The sequence below is a fragment of the Lepus europaeus genome, chromosome 10 (genome assembly GCF_033115175.1).
Source record: "Lepus europaeus isolate LE1 chromosome 10, mLepTim1.pri, whole genome shotgun sequence".
NCBI lineage: Eukaryota > Metazoa > Chordata > Mammalia > Lagomorpha > Leporidae > Lepus > Lepus europaeus.
In genome coordinates, this window is record NC_084836.1 from 115,397,442 (window position 1) to 115,412,066 (window position 14,625).

Below are 14,625 nucleotides of genomic sequence, written 5' to 3' on the forward strand. Positions count from 1 at the left end.
CTCCCTGCCACTGAGGGGTCGGGCTCAGCCCCACAGGCACTCCCGCGTGTCCTCGCTGTGTCCGCAAGCGGTGGCTGCCACTGCTCCCCTTGGGACGGATGCAGTGCGCCTGGCCCGCCTCGCGTGGCTCCCAGGTGTAAAGGGCCTGGAGCTGGGGCAGAGCCTGCGTCCTGGGCTGCTGCCGTGCCGCTCCTGGGCTGGTGTGTCAGCTGCCCGCTCGGGCTGTGTGGCTTTTGGAACATCCTGTTCTTCACGGTCTTCGGTGCGATAGGAGAGTGTGAGGATGAACCAGCAGAAGCCAGTAGCCCAGTGTCTTACGCAGACACAGCAAACACCCATTAGTTGCTGACCACTGTAGACAGTTGTCACCATAGCACCCCGAGTGCACTTGTGGGCGGTCAGGGGCCTCGTGGCCGCCCCCTGCAGCTGCTGCTCGTGACCTAGCACATCCAGGCTGAGGCAGCACGTAGGCATTTGTGTTAAAAACCTTGGTGACTGTCGTGGGTCCTGGCTGGAGACCTCTGGACAGCTGATGTGACAGGACAACTCCCACGGCCCCCTTGGCGCCAGGCTCCCCCTTGGCTGTGGTTGCTCAGAATTGGGGGACAGTGTTGCCTTTAGTGTTCCTACATTCCTGAGCACTTTTGTTTTTAAGATTGATTGATTGATTTGAAAGGCAGAATTACAGAGAGAGAGAGAGAGAGAAAGAGAGGAAGAAAGAAGTCTTCCATCCGATGGCTCATTCTCCAGATGGCTGCAACAGCCAGAGCTGCGCAGATCCAAAGCCGGAAGCTTCTTCCAGGTCTCCCACGCAAGTGCAGGGGCCCAAGCACTTGGGCCATCCTCCACTGCTTTCCCAGGCCATAGCAGAGAGCTGCATTGGAAGTGGAGCAGCCGGGACTCGAACCGGTGCCCATATGGGATACCGGTGCTAAGGCCGGGGCTTTAACCCTCTGTGCCACAGCGCCGGCCCCTGAGCACTTTCCATCTAAGGGGTTTTGTGAACTGCTTTCCAGCACTTAAACAACGCTCCGCGGGGACAGTGCCCACGCTTCTCCCAGCCCCATCCCGACAGCGTCCTTTCCTCCCTTTCCCCTGCTTTCCGGGAGACCAGGAGATCGGCTGGAGATCTGGGGTGACCTGCGCCAAACCCCGCTCCAGCGGCCACGAGGCGCCTGTCTTGTGCCTGGTGCTGGGCGGGGCCTTGCACACATACCTGCTCACTCGCTCTGCCCACAGCCCCCTCAGTACCTCTGTGGGACGAGTGACCGTGCTGAGGCTCAGACAACACAGTGTTGGCCCGAGGTCACCCAGTGCTATCAGCACCCTCTCCTGTCGCCCACAGTGACAGTCACGTGTGGTTTTGGAGATCCTTTATTGCTGGGAGCCACTTAAGTCGCCCAAGTGTCTTGGTTTGTATTGAGCATCAGGGTGAGACCTAGTATTCCAGGTGGTAGCTGGTTTCCAGGACCGCGCTCTTCGGAATCCTTTAGAACATGCGTGTGCATACCCTGGCTACCAGCTCGTGTCCAGGGCCTTCCTGGGCACTGCCCAAGTGTGGAGCTGCACGGCTAACGCCCGAGCCCTGCTTGCCTTTCAGTTGACCACAGCCGGATTAAGCTGCATCAAGAAGATAACGACTACATCAATGCCAGTTTGATAAAAATGGAAGAAGCCCAAAGGAGCTACATTCTTACCCAGGTGAGCAGATTGTTTTTAAAGGGTTAATTGTCTGTCGTATTTGACAGGCACAGACAGCTTCCCCGTCTGCTGGTTCACTCCCCTGCCTGCAGAGCCGGGGCTGGGAAGAGGTTAAGGCAGAAGCAGCTTCTTGTGAACTTCTCTCTTGGGAGAGGTCAAAGTTCTCCTTCCTGTTCGCAGCCGTTCAGCGTGGGAGTGGGCTCCGGAGGCCCTTTACACGGGCATGACAGTGTCTGTGATAAAAACGGAGAGCTGGAAAACACCATGGGAGAGAGTGCTGCGGCCCCCCTCCCCCCAGAACCTTTGTAAGGTGGGACCAGGGCTGTTGGCCAGGCCACCCAGGTGATCTGCCCTTGCCCTCGGGGCTACAGAAGGAATCGCAGTGGTCCCGGCTGAAGTCAGCCCGGGCAGTGCAGCGGGGCCGTTTTCTGAGATACACAAGCAAGACGCCGCTGCCGCTGCTGACCGCAGTGCTGTCCACTGTGCGGGTGTGCAAGTCCGTGCGCTCGTCTGAAAGGAATGCAGGAGCATTTTCAGATCTCGGCAGATTTGAATCTTGAGGCCCATTCTGAACCAGTGCGTGTCGGCAGGTGGGGAGGGCAGCAGGCGAGTGGCAGAGCTGCAGCCGGGGTCCTGGTGCACCGCCAAGGGTCCCATGAGCTCAGCCGGCCTGGGGCTGTTCTTCCCATAGCTTGGGGGAGGGGTCCCGCGTATGGCCCACGGTTGTCCAGACGCATACAGGACGTGCTCAGAGTGTAACTTGTCTCATCGGGCAGTGAGTTCCAGACGAATGTGGGGAAGGAAGCCCGAGGGCACCAAGAGCCATGTGGTCAGGGGACGTGGTGAGACTTACAGGGAAAGGTTTTAAGAATAAGAACTCGTGTGAGAGTAGGCAAGACTGGAAACCATTCTAGAAGAAGGGGTGCTGGCCCCAGGAAGTGGAGGAGATGGCAGGCGAGACAGACTCTGAGCCTTGGTGCCCCGGGTGCAGCAAACACCCCACCGTGCCGCCTCAGGGACCCTCCGGGTGCCCATCGCTGTCGTGTCCCCTGGTCTTGGGGTGAAGGCTGGCAGCTCATTGTTGTCGTGGTAACGTTTACTGCATGCCAGGTTCCAGGAACTGTCCTTGACAGAGATGAACGCGTTAATTTTCACAGCCCTGGGACTAGGCACTGGGATTAGTCGAGAGAGAGTGTTGAGGGAACAGGCTCGACGTGGCCAAGGCCAAGGGTGCGAGGGCTGCCTGAGCATCACGCTTGGTCGCTGGCCTGCACACAGCGGCTGGGTCGTGCAGTCCTCCTGCCCTGAGGGCTGCAGCCCAGGGGGCCCCTCAGCCGGCTCAGAAGGCAGAATCGGCGGTCCGGCCTCTGCCGTCAGCCCTGACCGAGATGTGGGTGCCACCCCTCGTTGCGCGGACTGCCCATTGGGCCAGGGGGCGGGCGCTGCCCCAGCCTCGGCCGCCCTCGGTCTGCGTCGGTGTGGAACCGAGTGGGAGCTCATTGTGATTTGGGTCTGCAGTGCCACACCTCGTGTCAATTGTGCGTTTGCAGGGCCCCTTGCCCAACACGTGCGGGCACTTCTGGGAGATGGTGTGGGAGCAGAAAAGCAGAGGCGTGGTTATGCTCAACCGGGTGATGGAGAAAGGCTCGGTAAGTGGTGGCTGTCGGCCGCTGTCCCTGCCATGTGTGTCAGCCCGTGTTTCCTTCACGTGCTCTCTCTCAAATCACCTGTGGTAAGCAGATCAGGTAAGGGAATAAGAAGGGAGACAAAGCAGAGTCGCGCTTGGCCTCTGTCCCCGTGGGCTGTGCTCTGTCCCCTGTGCCTCCTGGGCCACCGCTGTCGTGGTGAGCTTGTGTAGACAGGGCTGTGTTTCGAGAAGTGAGGTCCAGTGTGTCTCCGTCACGCCGGAGTGTTGGCTGCTCACACGTGCCTTCCGCCGCCGTGCGGAGCTGGCCCTGCAGAGTTGGATCCGCCGGTGCTGGCCTCAGTGCACGCGCTGCCGGCGGGCGCGTTCACATCAGGATCTGTGTCCTCAATCCTTACCACTCTTAAACCCCCCACCCCACCTCCCGCCCGGCTTGGGATGACATGAGGACTGCAGGCTGTAGCCTGTGTGGCCTCTGTCCCCATGTGTGTGTCCTTCAGCCTCCTTCCCCATCTCCACTTGCTGGTGACCGTGGAGACCAGTAGAAATGTGTGGCCTAGGAGCCAGGAACTGAGTGTCCCCAGGCCTTGCCAGGCCCTGGTGCTGTGCTGTCGGGGCTCGGCTGGGGTGCCGCCCTTGCAGCTGTCCCGGCTGCCTCCGGACAGACGTGGCTTGCCTTGGAGAACACGAGGGCTCCTAGCAGCACCATCATCGCCCTGGGTGGGACCCACTCCAAGTACAGGGAAGGGCCACATCACAGCCGCGTCAGCACAGCCCCGTGCCCGGCGCTCAGGAGAGTGGGCATCTTAGGACAGCACGTGTTGCCACCGGTGGGGGGGGGGGGTTCTGTCAGCTTCATTGCTCCCAACACGTGGGGTTTTTTTGTTTTTTGGAAAAAAAATGAAAGTACTCATTTGCTCAGCAGTAGCAGGTCCAGAGCTTGGCGGCGTGATCATTTGATTAAATAATGCCTCTTTGTCTTAGAAAACACTTTGTCAGTGAAAGTGAGTGTGAATTTTAATCTTTCTACTTCCGGCTTGGCTAGTAAAATGTGAAGTTACAACTGGGAAGCAAACCCCAGCCTCCGCCAGCCTCGGCAACAGATTTGGATGAAGAAGCCAACGCTGGCTCCCCGCAGCGCGGAAGCCACACGGGCGCACAGCCTGTGTGGCGTTGGGGGCTGTCCTGTAAGCTGCAGGACTCAGGCACGCCCCTCCCTGGACTTGGCAGTCCCACACTGCCCATGCCGGACTCCAGACTTGGTCCGCTGTCCACCGCGCAGAGCGCTGCTCTAGGGCTGAGAGTTTTACGTCAAAGACGCCCATTCAGACATCATCGACCATGGCAGCACTTGTTGCTTGTTTGCTTCTCTGTTGCTAAAGGAGCCAGTGCAACCTTTTTGCTATTAGTCCAGAGCTTGCTTTAGCAGCTGTTGCCAGGTTGTAACACAGAGCTGTGCCCAGCACTGTGGTCGCGGCTCCTGGTTGTCCCCTACCCGAGGCTGACTGTGAGTAGACCTGGGGTCCACAGCGACAGCCTTGTCTTCAGGCCGCCATGCCAGCCAGCAAGAAAGCATGGCTGCGTGGCTCTTCGCGTCATTCCTGTTTCTGTGTGAACTTGCTGTCCTTCTCAGGGGTGCATGGACAGGAGAAGCGGCGTGTGGGTCAGGGGGCTTCCAGACGCTTCTGTGGCATCGGCCTTTCCAGTTCCCGGCCGACATCATCACTCCCATCATGGGGCTCAGAGAGCTGAGGAGTGCAGGTCTGCTGGGTGTAGCTGACCGACTACAAACCGCCCAGCAGCGGCGGGGCAGGCGGCTTGGCAGGAGCGCTGTCCAGGCTCAGTTGGCCCGCACAGTCACCGAGGATGCTCTCCTCCTGCTTGCGGCACACCTGCCTGCTACCTTTTTGGGCCCCTGTGTCCAGGAACCCAGTTATGCAGAGGTGATCGTTAGCCTGGGGTCATCCGAATGGCCAGGGTCCTCGCTGGCTCCCTGTAGAAGCTGCCTTCAGGCGCCTCGGTGTGGGAGGAACACGTGTTGTTCTTTAGTGGGATTCGCCCTTCCAGAGCTTCCGCTGGATCTCCTGCAGCCCGCGACGCCGCGGCTGGGCTTCGGGTGCTTGCTCGCACAGGGCGCTGCCCTGTGTGCCACAGCTGCCCTGGGCTTCCTGAGTCGCTCGGACTCTGTGCTCCATTCTTTGGGAAAACCAAGCCGTCCACCCGGCTCCCTGTAGGTGAGTTTCTTAGGAGTTTCCTTACGAGGGTCTGGCTGTTTCGGAAGGCCCCGAGGCCCCTCTGAGACTGCCTTCATGGTGGAAGCGGCAAGTGCACCTGCTGGCACCGCCGAGCCCCTCTCTGGCGCCTCGCTTTGAGCCTGCTGAGGGCTGCTCGCGTGGTGGGGTAGCAGCAGTGGTGGTCGTGTGCCCATTCTACATCTTGCAGGTTTTTTAAAAGCTTTGTGCCGGAAATGACAGTGGAATAGAGCAGGTTACTGTAGCTGCTGAAGAGTTCTTAGAAATAGATTGTGGCTGGCAAGCACTTAGCTGTGTACCAGGATCCCTGCAGATTGCAAAGGAGCACTTGGTTGTGACGCTTTGGTCTGGCCAGTGTGTGTGCTGTGGAGGTCTGAAAGCCCCCCAGGGAGAGACCCTTCTGCCCCTGCCCCTTCTTCTCTGCTCGCCTTGTTGGCAGCGTCTGGCCTGGGTCTGAGGCCGTGTAGTGTCTCTTTGTTGCAATGCGGGGATCCTGTCCTGTTCCCTGAAGGTCTAGTTTCCAGCTGCCGTCCACTCTGGCACCAAGGGTCTTGCTGTATAGTGCGTCGTCCATTTCCTGGGTGACGGGGTGGCTTCTGCACCCACAAATTGGCTCCGCCTACTCCAGAGGCTCGGCATGGGCGGCTCCTGGTCAGCTTGTGGAGGTGACAGGGCTGAAAGTGTCCAAGACTTGCCCAGGCCTGCCGCATCCGCGCTCTCCCAGGAGCCCTGCCGGCTCCCGTCCCAGGACCATGCGCCAGCTTCATAGCCTGGGGCTGTTTCTCTTGCTTTTTGCCTTGGGTGTGGAGCGGGACCATCGGACACCTGTGCCTCTGTCTTACCCTCCCGAGAGCCGCTCCTGGCTGCAGCCTCTGCAGCAGGTCCCCCGGCCACTTGGGCCTGCTTGCGGCTGCTCCCCAGAGCCTGGCTCCTCACGGCCGCGCCCCAGGAAGTCCTGGGCGGCCTCCCGCAGAGCCTTCTCTGATCGCTGTCCTGGAACCATGACCGGAATCGAGCAACGGCCTCTCCCAGCACACAAGGCTGGCCCTGGAGCCGCCCCTGCTTGGCCCCCGAGGAGGTGGCTGTGGCTCCATGCAGGTGCATTACGGGAAGCCCCAAGTCATCGGGTGGCCATTGTGCGGCTTAGCCCCTGCCTACCTGCTGTTTCTGTCCAGAGTGGAAGAGGAGCCCCTCCCACAGTGCTCAGCGCCCGTCCCCCAGCCTGCGCCCCGCAGCTGTGCCTGTCCCGGGCCTCTGGGTGGTGGTCCACCACGCCCGTCAGGGCCACAGTCCGCTGCTCGAGGTAACCTGCTGTTTTCCTGCCCTAGTTAAAATGTGCACAGTACTGGCCACAGAGGGAAGAAAAAGAAATGACGTTCGATGACACAAATCTGAAGTTGACCTTGGTCTCTGAAGATATCAAGTCCTACTACACAGTACGACAGCTAGAATTGGAAAACCTTACAGTGAGTATGGCGGGTGCGGAGGGACTTGGGGCGGTCCCTGGGGGACGGTCCCTGGGGTGATAGGTGCTGATGCTGACGTCTCCAGGTGGTGGTCGCCCTGCACAAGGTGTGGCGCCGGCACTGTGCTGGGCAGAGCCTCCTGGAGCCTCACCAGGTGCCTGGGGAAGGGGTAGGACAGGGGGGCCACAGAGCCCTCACCCCTGTGGGCACAGGTCTTAGGGGAAGGGATTCCTTGCCGGGACCGTGGCCCACCTGCGTGCGTGCAGCAGCTGAGGCCGAGCCAGGGCTGCGAGGTCCGCACCAGTGGAGTAGGCCGCCCGCTCCGGTGCTCCTGGGGCCGAGGAGGAGGCCCTTCGCGCTGACGCCCGCTTCGCCGCCGTGGCCTTTGCAGGCGAGGTCCCACGTGTACCTGCTATGGGAAGCGTGGCCGCAGCTGGTTTGGTGTGTTTTTGTTTTTTTTTTTTTTTTTGACAGGCAGAGTGTACAGTGAGAGAGAGAGACAGAGAGAAAGGTCTTCCTTTGCTGTTGGTTCACCCTCCAATGGCTGCCGCAGCCGGCACACCACGCTGATCAGGAGCCAGGTGCTTCTCCTGGTCTCCCATGTGGGTGCAGGGCCCAAGCACTTGGGCCATCCTCCACTGCCTTCCCGGGCCACAGCAGAGAGCTGGACTGGAAGAGGGGTGACCGGGACAGAATTCGGTGCCCCGACCGGGACTAGAACCCGGTGTGCCAGCACCGCAGGCGGAGGATTAGCCTATTGAGCCGCGGCGCCCACCACCACAGCTGTTTTAACTATGGATTTGAAAGGCTGAATGGCAGAGAAAGAGGGAGGAGAGGGAGAGAGGGGTTCTGTCTGCTGTTTCACTCCCACAATGGCCAAGGCTGGACTAGGCCGAAGCCAAGAGCCTCGAGTTCCATTCAAGTCTCCCACATGGGAGCAGGGGCCCAAGCACTTGGGCCGTCTTCCACTGCTTTCCCAGGTGCACTAGCAGGGAGCTGGATTGGAAGTGGGGTAGCCAGAACTCGAACCAGCGCCCACAAGGGGTGCCGGCCTCTCTCTTTCCCCTCCTATCAGATAGGGTTAGGGGTTTCCGGGAAGCTCTTTGAGGAAGGGTTGGCAGGTGGTGTGTAGTGATTGAGATTACTGCGGTGGGGGAGGGGGAGGCGTCCGGTAGCAGCCTGGAGGGGGGTGAGGGCAATGGGGCCCACTGGGCTTGCGTGCTGGGCTGCACGTCTTAGCTGTCCACACAGTGCTGTGTGGCCCCGTGGCTCCTGGCAGTCTCGTGGAGTGGAAGCAGCGGAACTCTGCACAGGTTATCGGGGAGTGGATAAGTGCAGCCACTCCCAAGCCCCCCCCCCGCCCCCCTCCCAGGAGGGGAACTGTGGGGAACTGGGGGGGTGGGGGGGCCTTCCTGGGGGTTCTCAGAAATAACACGGGCAGCCGTGTGAATGTGCCTGGAGGGCGATGTAGGAGACCTTTGTGAAAAATGCTCTTCAGCATTTGCAGGCTGACCCGGGCTGACTTCTGGAAAACTCTGGAGAATTGTTCCTGCTGTCGAGGGCGACAGTTCAGAGCACAGCGGGTGGTGCTTTGTCCTAGTGGAGCAAATACAGTCCATCGCTTGGCCTTTCGTGTAGGCGTTACTTACGTGGAGGAGCTACAGCGAGGGGGCAGAGGGAGGTCTGCTCACTGATTGACTCCACAAGCGGCTGCGACGGCCAGGGCTGAGCCAGGCTGAATCTACCTGGGACTCCCACTTGGGTGGGGTCCAGCCTCCTTCCCAGGCACCTCAGCGGGGAGCTCGGTTGGAAGCAGTGCAGCCGGGGCTTGAACGGGCACTCGGGTGGGGGAGCCGGTGTCGAACGGGCACTCGGGTGGGGAAATCTGGGAGTCGGTGCTGCTCTTGGAGGGGGGGAAGCGGCTGTGGCGGCCCCGGAAGGCGGGCGGAGTGGATGGACTCAGCTCTGAGTCCCCGAGAGTCCGCATGAGTGTCTTTCTCTTCCAGACTCAGGAAACACGAGAGATCTTACATTTCCACTACACCACGTGGCCTGACTTCGGAGTCCCCGAGTCACCAGCCTCCTTCCTGAACTTTCTTTTCAAAGTCCGCGAGTCGGGGTCGCTGAGCCCGGAGCACGGCCCCGTGGTGGTGCACTGCAGCGCGGGCATCGGCAGGTCCGGGACCTTCTGTCTGGCTGACACCTGCCTCCTGCTGGTACGGAGCCCCTGCCCGGCCTGCTCCCCTCTGAGCATAGCTCGGCCCCTGCTGGAGCCAGAGCCCCCTCCCCCTTGGCCTGCACGCCCGCCCCAGCACGCAGGCAGGTTGGGGCTGGGGCGGCGCGGCCTCAGCTGTCTCTGGCTTTCAGATGGACAAGAGGAAAGACCCTTCGTCCGTGGACATCAAGAAGGTGCTGCTGGAGATGCGGAAGTTCCGGATGGGGCTGATCCAGACGGCGGACCAGTTGCGCTTCTCCTACCTGGCCGTCATCGAAGGGGCCAAGTTCATCATGGGAGATGCCTCGGTGCAGGTCAGCCTGCCCTGCTCTGACCGTGTGATGGTCTCTGGCCGGGTGCCCTTCCCTGTGAAGTGGCCAGCAGGCTGTGGCAAGGTTCCGCTCGCCGCAGGTGCCGCCTCTGGAGTGTTCACAGAGGGCGTTGGTGCGAGGCTGCACCTGCGCTATGAGCGCGTGGTCTGCCCACGCGTGCCTGGAGCCCATCGGCGGGAAGCGCCCGCTGACCGGACCCCTCTCGCCACCTCTCCAGGATCAGTGGAAGGAGCTCTCCCACGAGGACCTCGAGCCCCCACCTGAGCACGTGCCCCCACCTCCCCGGCCGCCCAAGCGGGTCCTAGAGCCCCACAACGGGAAGTGCAAGGGCTTCTTCCCCAATCACCAGTGGGTGAAGAATGGGGCCGAGGAGGATACGGATGGCCCCGTCCGGGAAGGAACCAGAGCCCCGACTGCTGCCTGTAGCTTGGAAAGGTACCTTCGGGGTCCCGGCCTGGTGGGGACGAGGGGACGACCTTGTGTTCCGGAAACCCCTGGGCTGCCCCTCTCCGAGCTGGACAAGGCCCAGCGCTGGGTGCCTGCGGACCTGGGGAGTGACTGGCTTCGGTGGGGCTGTAGCTCCACCTTGTGGTGCTTGTTGGAATGGGCTCAGTAGGACTGAGCAGACGCTGGAGTTGCCGAGCTGAGAGCAAGGTCCGCCCCCTCCCCCTCCCCCGGGTGTGCACCAGTGGGGGCTCCAGCCTGAGCCGTGCAGTGGGAAGTGAGCCAGGCACCTGTGGCCCCACCCTGGCTATGGGTGTCGCCTGAGGCCCTTGGGGTGACACCTGCCATAGTCTGGCTGTCCTCAGCCCGAGTGGCTCGGTTTCCCTAGAATTCCCCCTGTGGACAGCGCCCATGCCGCCCACTTCTCCCGCCGATGAGTAACCCGCCTCCACCCTCTTCCTCAGCACGAGTCAAGACACTGAAGTTAGGAGTCGCGTCGTGGGGGGCGCCCTGCGAGGCCCCCAGGCTGCGTTCCCCGCCAAGGAGGAGCCGTCGCCGCCCGAGGAGCACGCGGGCCACGCACTGACTCACTGGAAGCCCTTCCTGCTCAACATGTGCGTGGCCACGGTCCTCACGGCCGGCGCCTACCTCTGCTACAGGGCCTGCTTCCACTGACGGCCGCGGCCAGCGCGAGCACCCGGCTCCGGAGCGGCCCGCCGCCCCAGAAGCCGCACGCAGAGGCTGGCCCTGGGCGTGGCCGGGCTGCCGGGGCGGGGCGGCCGCGCCGGGGCTGGCAGGAGCCCCGCGGCCCCAAGGACGGCGGAGTAATCTCAGGGCCTTCACCGATTCAGGAGTAAGTAGAGAAAATGCCAAATACGTCGCGCGCTCACTCTCTCCATCTCTCTCTTTATGTTCAGTTCTGGGGGAAGTTGAATTACAACACATTGTTGTTTTTAACCTTTATAAGAAGCAGCTTTTTTGTTATTTCCGGAAGAAAAAAAAACCAACCAGGCACTTAGGAGCTCTTGTACCCGTCGGCGGTGGAGTCAGGGTCACGGTTTGCATCTGGGTCCCCAGGGGAGATCCCGACCTTGGCTGAATGTAGGCCGCCGGAGAGAGGGGGCAGGCGGCTGTGGGAGGCCTCCCCGGGGCGCCCTGCGTGCTTCTGCCTCTGCTCAGGTCCCCACTGGCTCCCCGCACGTGGCTCCGCCCACAACAGGGGCTCAGGGCCAGGCCCACCTGGGGGCGGGCCCCCTGCCTGCAGCCGCCCTTGAGCTCCAGGGAGAGGGTTCTGCCTCGGGTTGGGTGACCAGCGCCGCTCGCTGCAGGGCCGGGGCGGTCTCGCCAGGCCCGTCCCACTCTGTCCCCCTCTCTCCAGGCTCCGCTTGAGCAAAATGCAGTTTTTTCCTTAGGGTGATTTTTGGGGGGAGGGGGCCATGGTGAAAGCCAAACCCCACCCCCAGGGCTGGGGTGCCCCTCGTTGCTGGGGTCACGCGAGAGCAGCCAGCTCTGCGGGCTCGGCTCGGCCGGAGTGCTTGGTTCGCTCCAGTTCCTTTTGGAACACCGGCACGTAGCCGACCCTCTCCCGCCCGCCCCTGCCCGCAGGCCTGCTGCCAGCCAGCCCAGAGGGGCCCTGGACACAGGCTTGGGCCGCTCCAGGCCCCTGGCCTGAGTCCCGAGGCCACGGCCCAGCTTGTCCGGAGCCAAGGAGCGGGCGGTGCCAGGCAGGGCTGCCCTCCCCTGGAAGCGCCCCCACAGCTCGAGCGTCCTCCCGGACGGCGCTGTGTGAAGATGCCCTGGGCTCAGCCGTGCGGAGGCCCTGTCAGAAAGTACCAGAAGGAAGCTCAGGTGGCGCAGGGGCCGCCGGCTCGGGGCTAGACAGACAAGGGGTAATATATAATGACTCGGGTATTTAAAGACATAATGAGACGGGACTTGGTCCCAGCTCCCCTCCCCCCGACCTGCGGAGCCTGGTTCTCGGCCGCCCCGTCCCGCTGTATGTGAGATGCATGTACCGTCTTCTGTGTCCCGTGAGAACGCCACGTGCTTGGAACAAGAGACTCCGCGTTCTGCTCACCAGTGGGCCCGGGCCCGGTCTGCTCTTGCGTGGCCGCTGGCTCCGCCCTCCGTGGCTCCTGGTGAGGCCCAGCCGCCCTGCCCCTGCTGGGTCCTGCTGTAACGCAGACATTCCAAGCCTCTGGGAAGCCGCAGCCACGCCTCCAGCTCTGCCCGCCCGTGGGCTCAGCCTCCACTATTCCACGTTCACGCAGTGCCTGTGCAGGCCAGAGCTTGGGACCAGGGCGACGTTGGAAACCACAGCTCTGGAGCCACCTGGGGGCGCCCGTGGTCGCCTTGCTGGGCGAGGCCACCGCCTGCCCTGGAACCCCGTGGGGACCGATGGTGCTCTCGACTCTTCCTGCGAGGGAACCTCAGACCTCCGTGCTCGTGGCTTTTTAACAAGACAAAGGGCAGCCGTGCCCGGAGCTGCCTCTGCCAGCATTTTCACCCTTTGCCTTTCACAGGGTCGAAGCCCCACGGAAAACCCGGGGGCGGGGCCGGCCAGGGCGAGGCGTGGTGGGCCCAGGCCAAGCGTTTTGCAGTCGGGCTGTGTTGGTAGGTGTACGTGTGTGTAGTAGTCTGGGTGTGTCTAGACCGTAGCATCTCCGAGCGGACATGGCGGTGCGGCCCGGGGACAAGAGGTAGCGAGCTGCTCTGCTCTATGCCTTAAGCCAAAACTCACTCGGCGGTCAGTCGGTCGTTCTTGCGTTCTGTGCACGGAACAAAGTGACAGCGCGGCGGCTCTCAGGCGTGTGTGCGGGGTGCACAGCCGCGGGGCGGGGGGGCGGGGAGGAGGGCGTCTGGGGTCTTCCGTGACTGAGCTGTCGCGCTGCCCAGGTGCCCAGCTTGCCGTAAAATGGTGGGTTTGCATTTGAGTTGCAACAATAAATTTGTTTTTCTAAAGACAGTGTGAGGTGCTTCCGGTTCCTTCGCATCAGGGGCCCCCGGCGGGCTGGGCAGCTTTTTGTACGTGGAAGGAGCGTGGCTCTGGGCAGGTGGAGGCCGCGGGCCAGCACAACTTCTCTGGGCTCTGCCAAGCTCAGCCCGGGTTCTGCCCCCAAACCCCACCCTGGGACCTCCTGAGCTGGGGGAAGTTGGGTGGACACTGCTGGGACCTCACACCTACAGCCCTGAGAGGCCACCACGTCTATCACCGTGAAGCCACACGCGGCGGTGAACTTAGAAACAAAAATTTGTGTAGCATGCGTCCTCTGAAAGCCGTCATTTTGTTTTGCAGTAATTTCAGACTTGCAAATGTTGCAATACTCAGTAGAACCAAGAATTCCCTCGTCTCCTTCAAGGCTTACCGACAGGTTCAAAGCTGGCCGTGGCCAGGAACATTCTTAATGGTGCCAACCTGAACCCTCACCGCGCCTGGGGACTAAGACCTGCGAGCCACGGCCACACCGCACTGCCAGGGGCTCGGAGGGCGGAGCTGCACCCATCTCCCTCCGCGTTCTGGGTATAAAAAACGGCCCCTAAGCGTCCAGTGTGAACAGTAGCTCAGTGTGTGCCTTTGGGGCAGTAGGACCCGGCGGGCAGGCAGGGGTGACGGCCCCGAGAGTCCTTGCGCATCCGTGGGGTGGGGGAGCTGGGCGGACGCCCCCAGCAGGTGACTTGGTGAAGCAAACAGTGTCTACTCTCAAGTGAAGTAGCCATTAAAATAGTTGTAATTGAAGTTTCAGGAGATTGGACACACAAGACAAATAAATACTAAATTAGACAAAAAGCCCAGGGCAGACAGGCAGTTGACAGGAGGCGGCTGGAGTTACACAGCGCCCTCTGGTGCTGGTGTTGACAGCAACATCCGGGCCCTGCGGTATTGCCCCGCCACAGGCATCTCGAACAGGGGCTTTCCTGTCTCCAAAGCCACGTGCCCTGCAGCGAAGCCCTCCCCGGAGTCCGCCAGTGCCACTGGCGCAGCAGACGGAGCCAGCCCTAAGGTGGCTTGTTTCAAAAGTTGAATTCCACCTTGACTGGTGTGGCCAAGGCGAAGGGGCGCCGGCCCACAACGGCCCGGCCTCCTTGTGCTGTCAACACGGCCACAGGTGGTCAGCCGCCGGCATTTGGGTGCAGCTTGTGCAAATGGCTCTGGAGCCCCCCGGGGGCCCGGCCAGCTGGCTGTCCCCCCCAGGTCCCAGCATGCAGGGAGGCAGCCTCTGGTTCCTTCCGTGCGCCCCGGAACCTGTGATCCGAGGCCTTCACGTACCTGGCCCTGGCCCTGGCTCAGCCCCGCATCAGGCCAAAGGTCGTTCTCGAGCCAGAAGCGGAGCCCTGAGTGCAGCCACACGGCCCCCCGGGCTCTGTGCTGCCCTTCTGTGCAGAAGCCGCGCGTGGAGCCTGGGGCCGCCACACACCCACCCCGCAGTTCCAGCTGGGACGTCCGTGCGCGGGGCTTTAAAATACTGTGATTTCCACATCTGCCTCTTGGCAAGAGAGTTCGCTTTGTTCCATGCGAAGTTTGTCCATCTTCTCGAAAGCCAAGCGGCCTCTCTCCCCTGCGACAGGAAAG

General features: G+C 61.9%; 2 protein-coding genes across 3 annotated transcripts in view; one reads left to right on the plus strand and one right to left on the minus strand.

Moving 5' to 3' along the window:
- PTPN1 (protein tyrosine phosphatase non-receptor type 1) overlaps positions 1–10,779 on the plus strand; it is a 59,025-nt gene extending 48,246 nt beyond the window's left edge. For both annotated transcript variants that reach the window (XM_062204353.1, XM_062204354.1), the window contains exons 3-9: positions 1,601–1,701; positions 3,252–3,350; positions 6,927–7,064; positions 9,071–9,280; positions 9,432–9,593; positions 9,829–10,046; positions 10,520–10,779. In XM_062204353.1, coding sequence (XP_062060337.1) covers positions 1,601–1,701; positions 3,252–3,350; positions 6,927–7,064; positions 9,071–9,280; positions 9,432–9,593; positions 9,829–10,046; positions 10,520–10,730 — 1,139 coding nt within the window. In that variant the 3' untranslated portion in view covers positions 10,731–10,779. The remainder of the gene's footprint in view (positions 1–1,600; positions 1,702–3,251; positions 3,351–6,926; positions 7,065–9,070; positions 9,281–9,431; positions 9,594–9,828; positions 10,047–10,519) is intronic.
- Positions 10,780–13,793: 3,014 nt separating this feature from the next.
- Positions 13,794–14,625, minus strand: part of RIPOR3 (RIPOR family member 3) — a 59,333-nt gene continuing 58,501 nt past the window's right edge. The window contains exon 22 of the mRNA XM_062202394.1: positions 13,794–14,611. Coding sequence (XP_062058378.1) covers positions 14,511–14,611 — 101 coding nt within the window. The 3' untranslated portion in view covers positions 13,794–14,510. The remainder of the gene's footprint in view (positions 14,612–14,625) is intronic.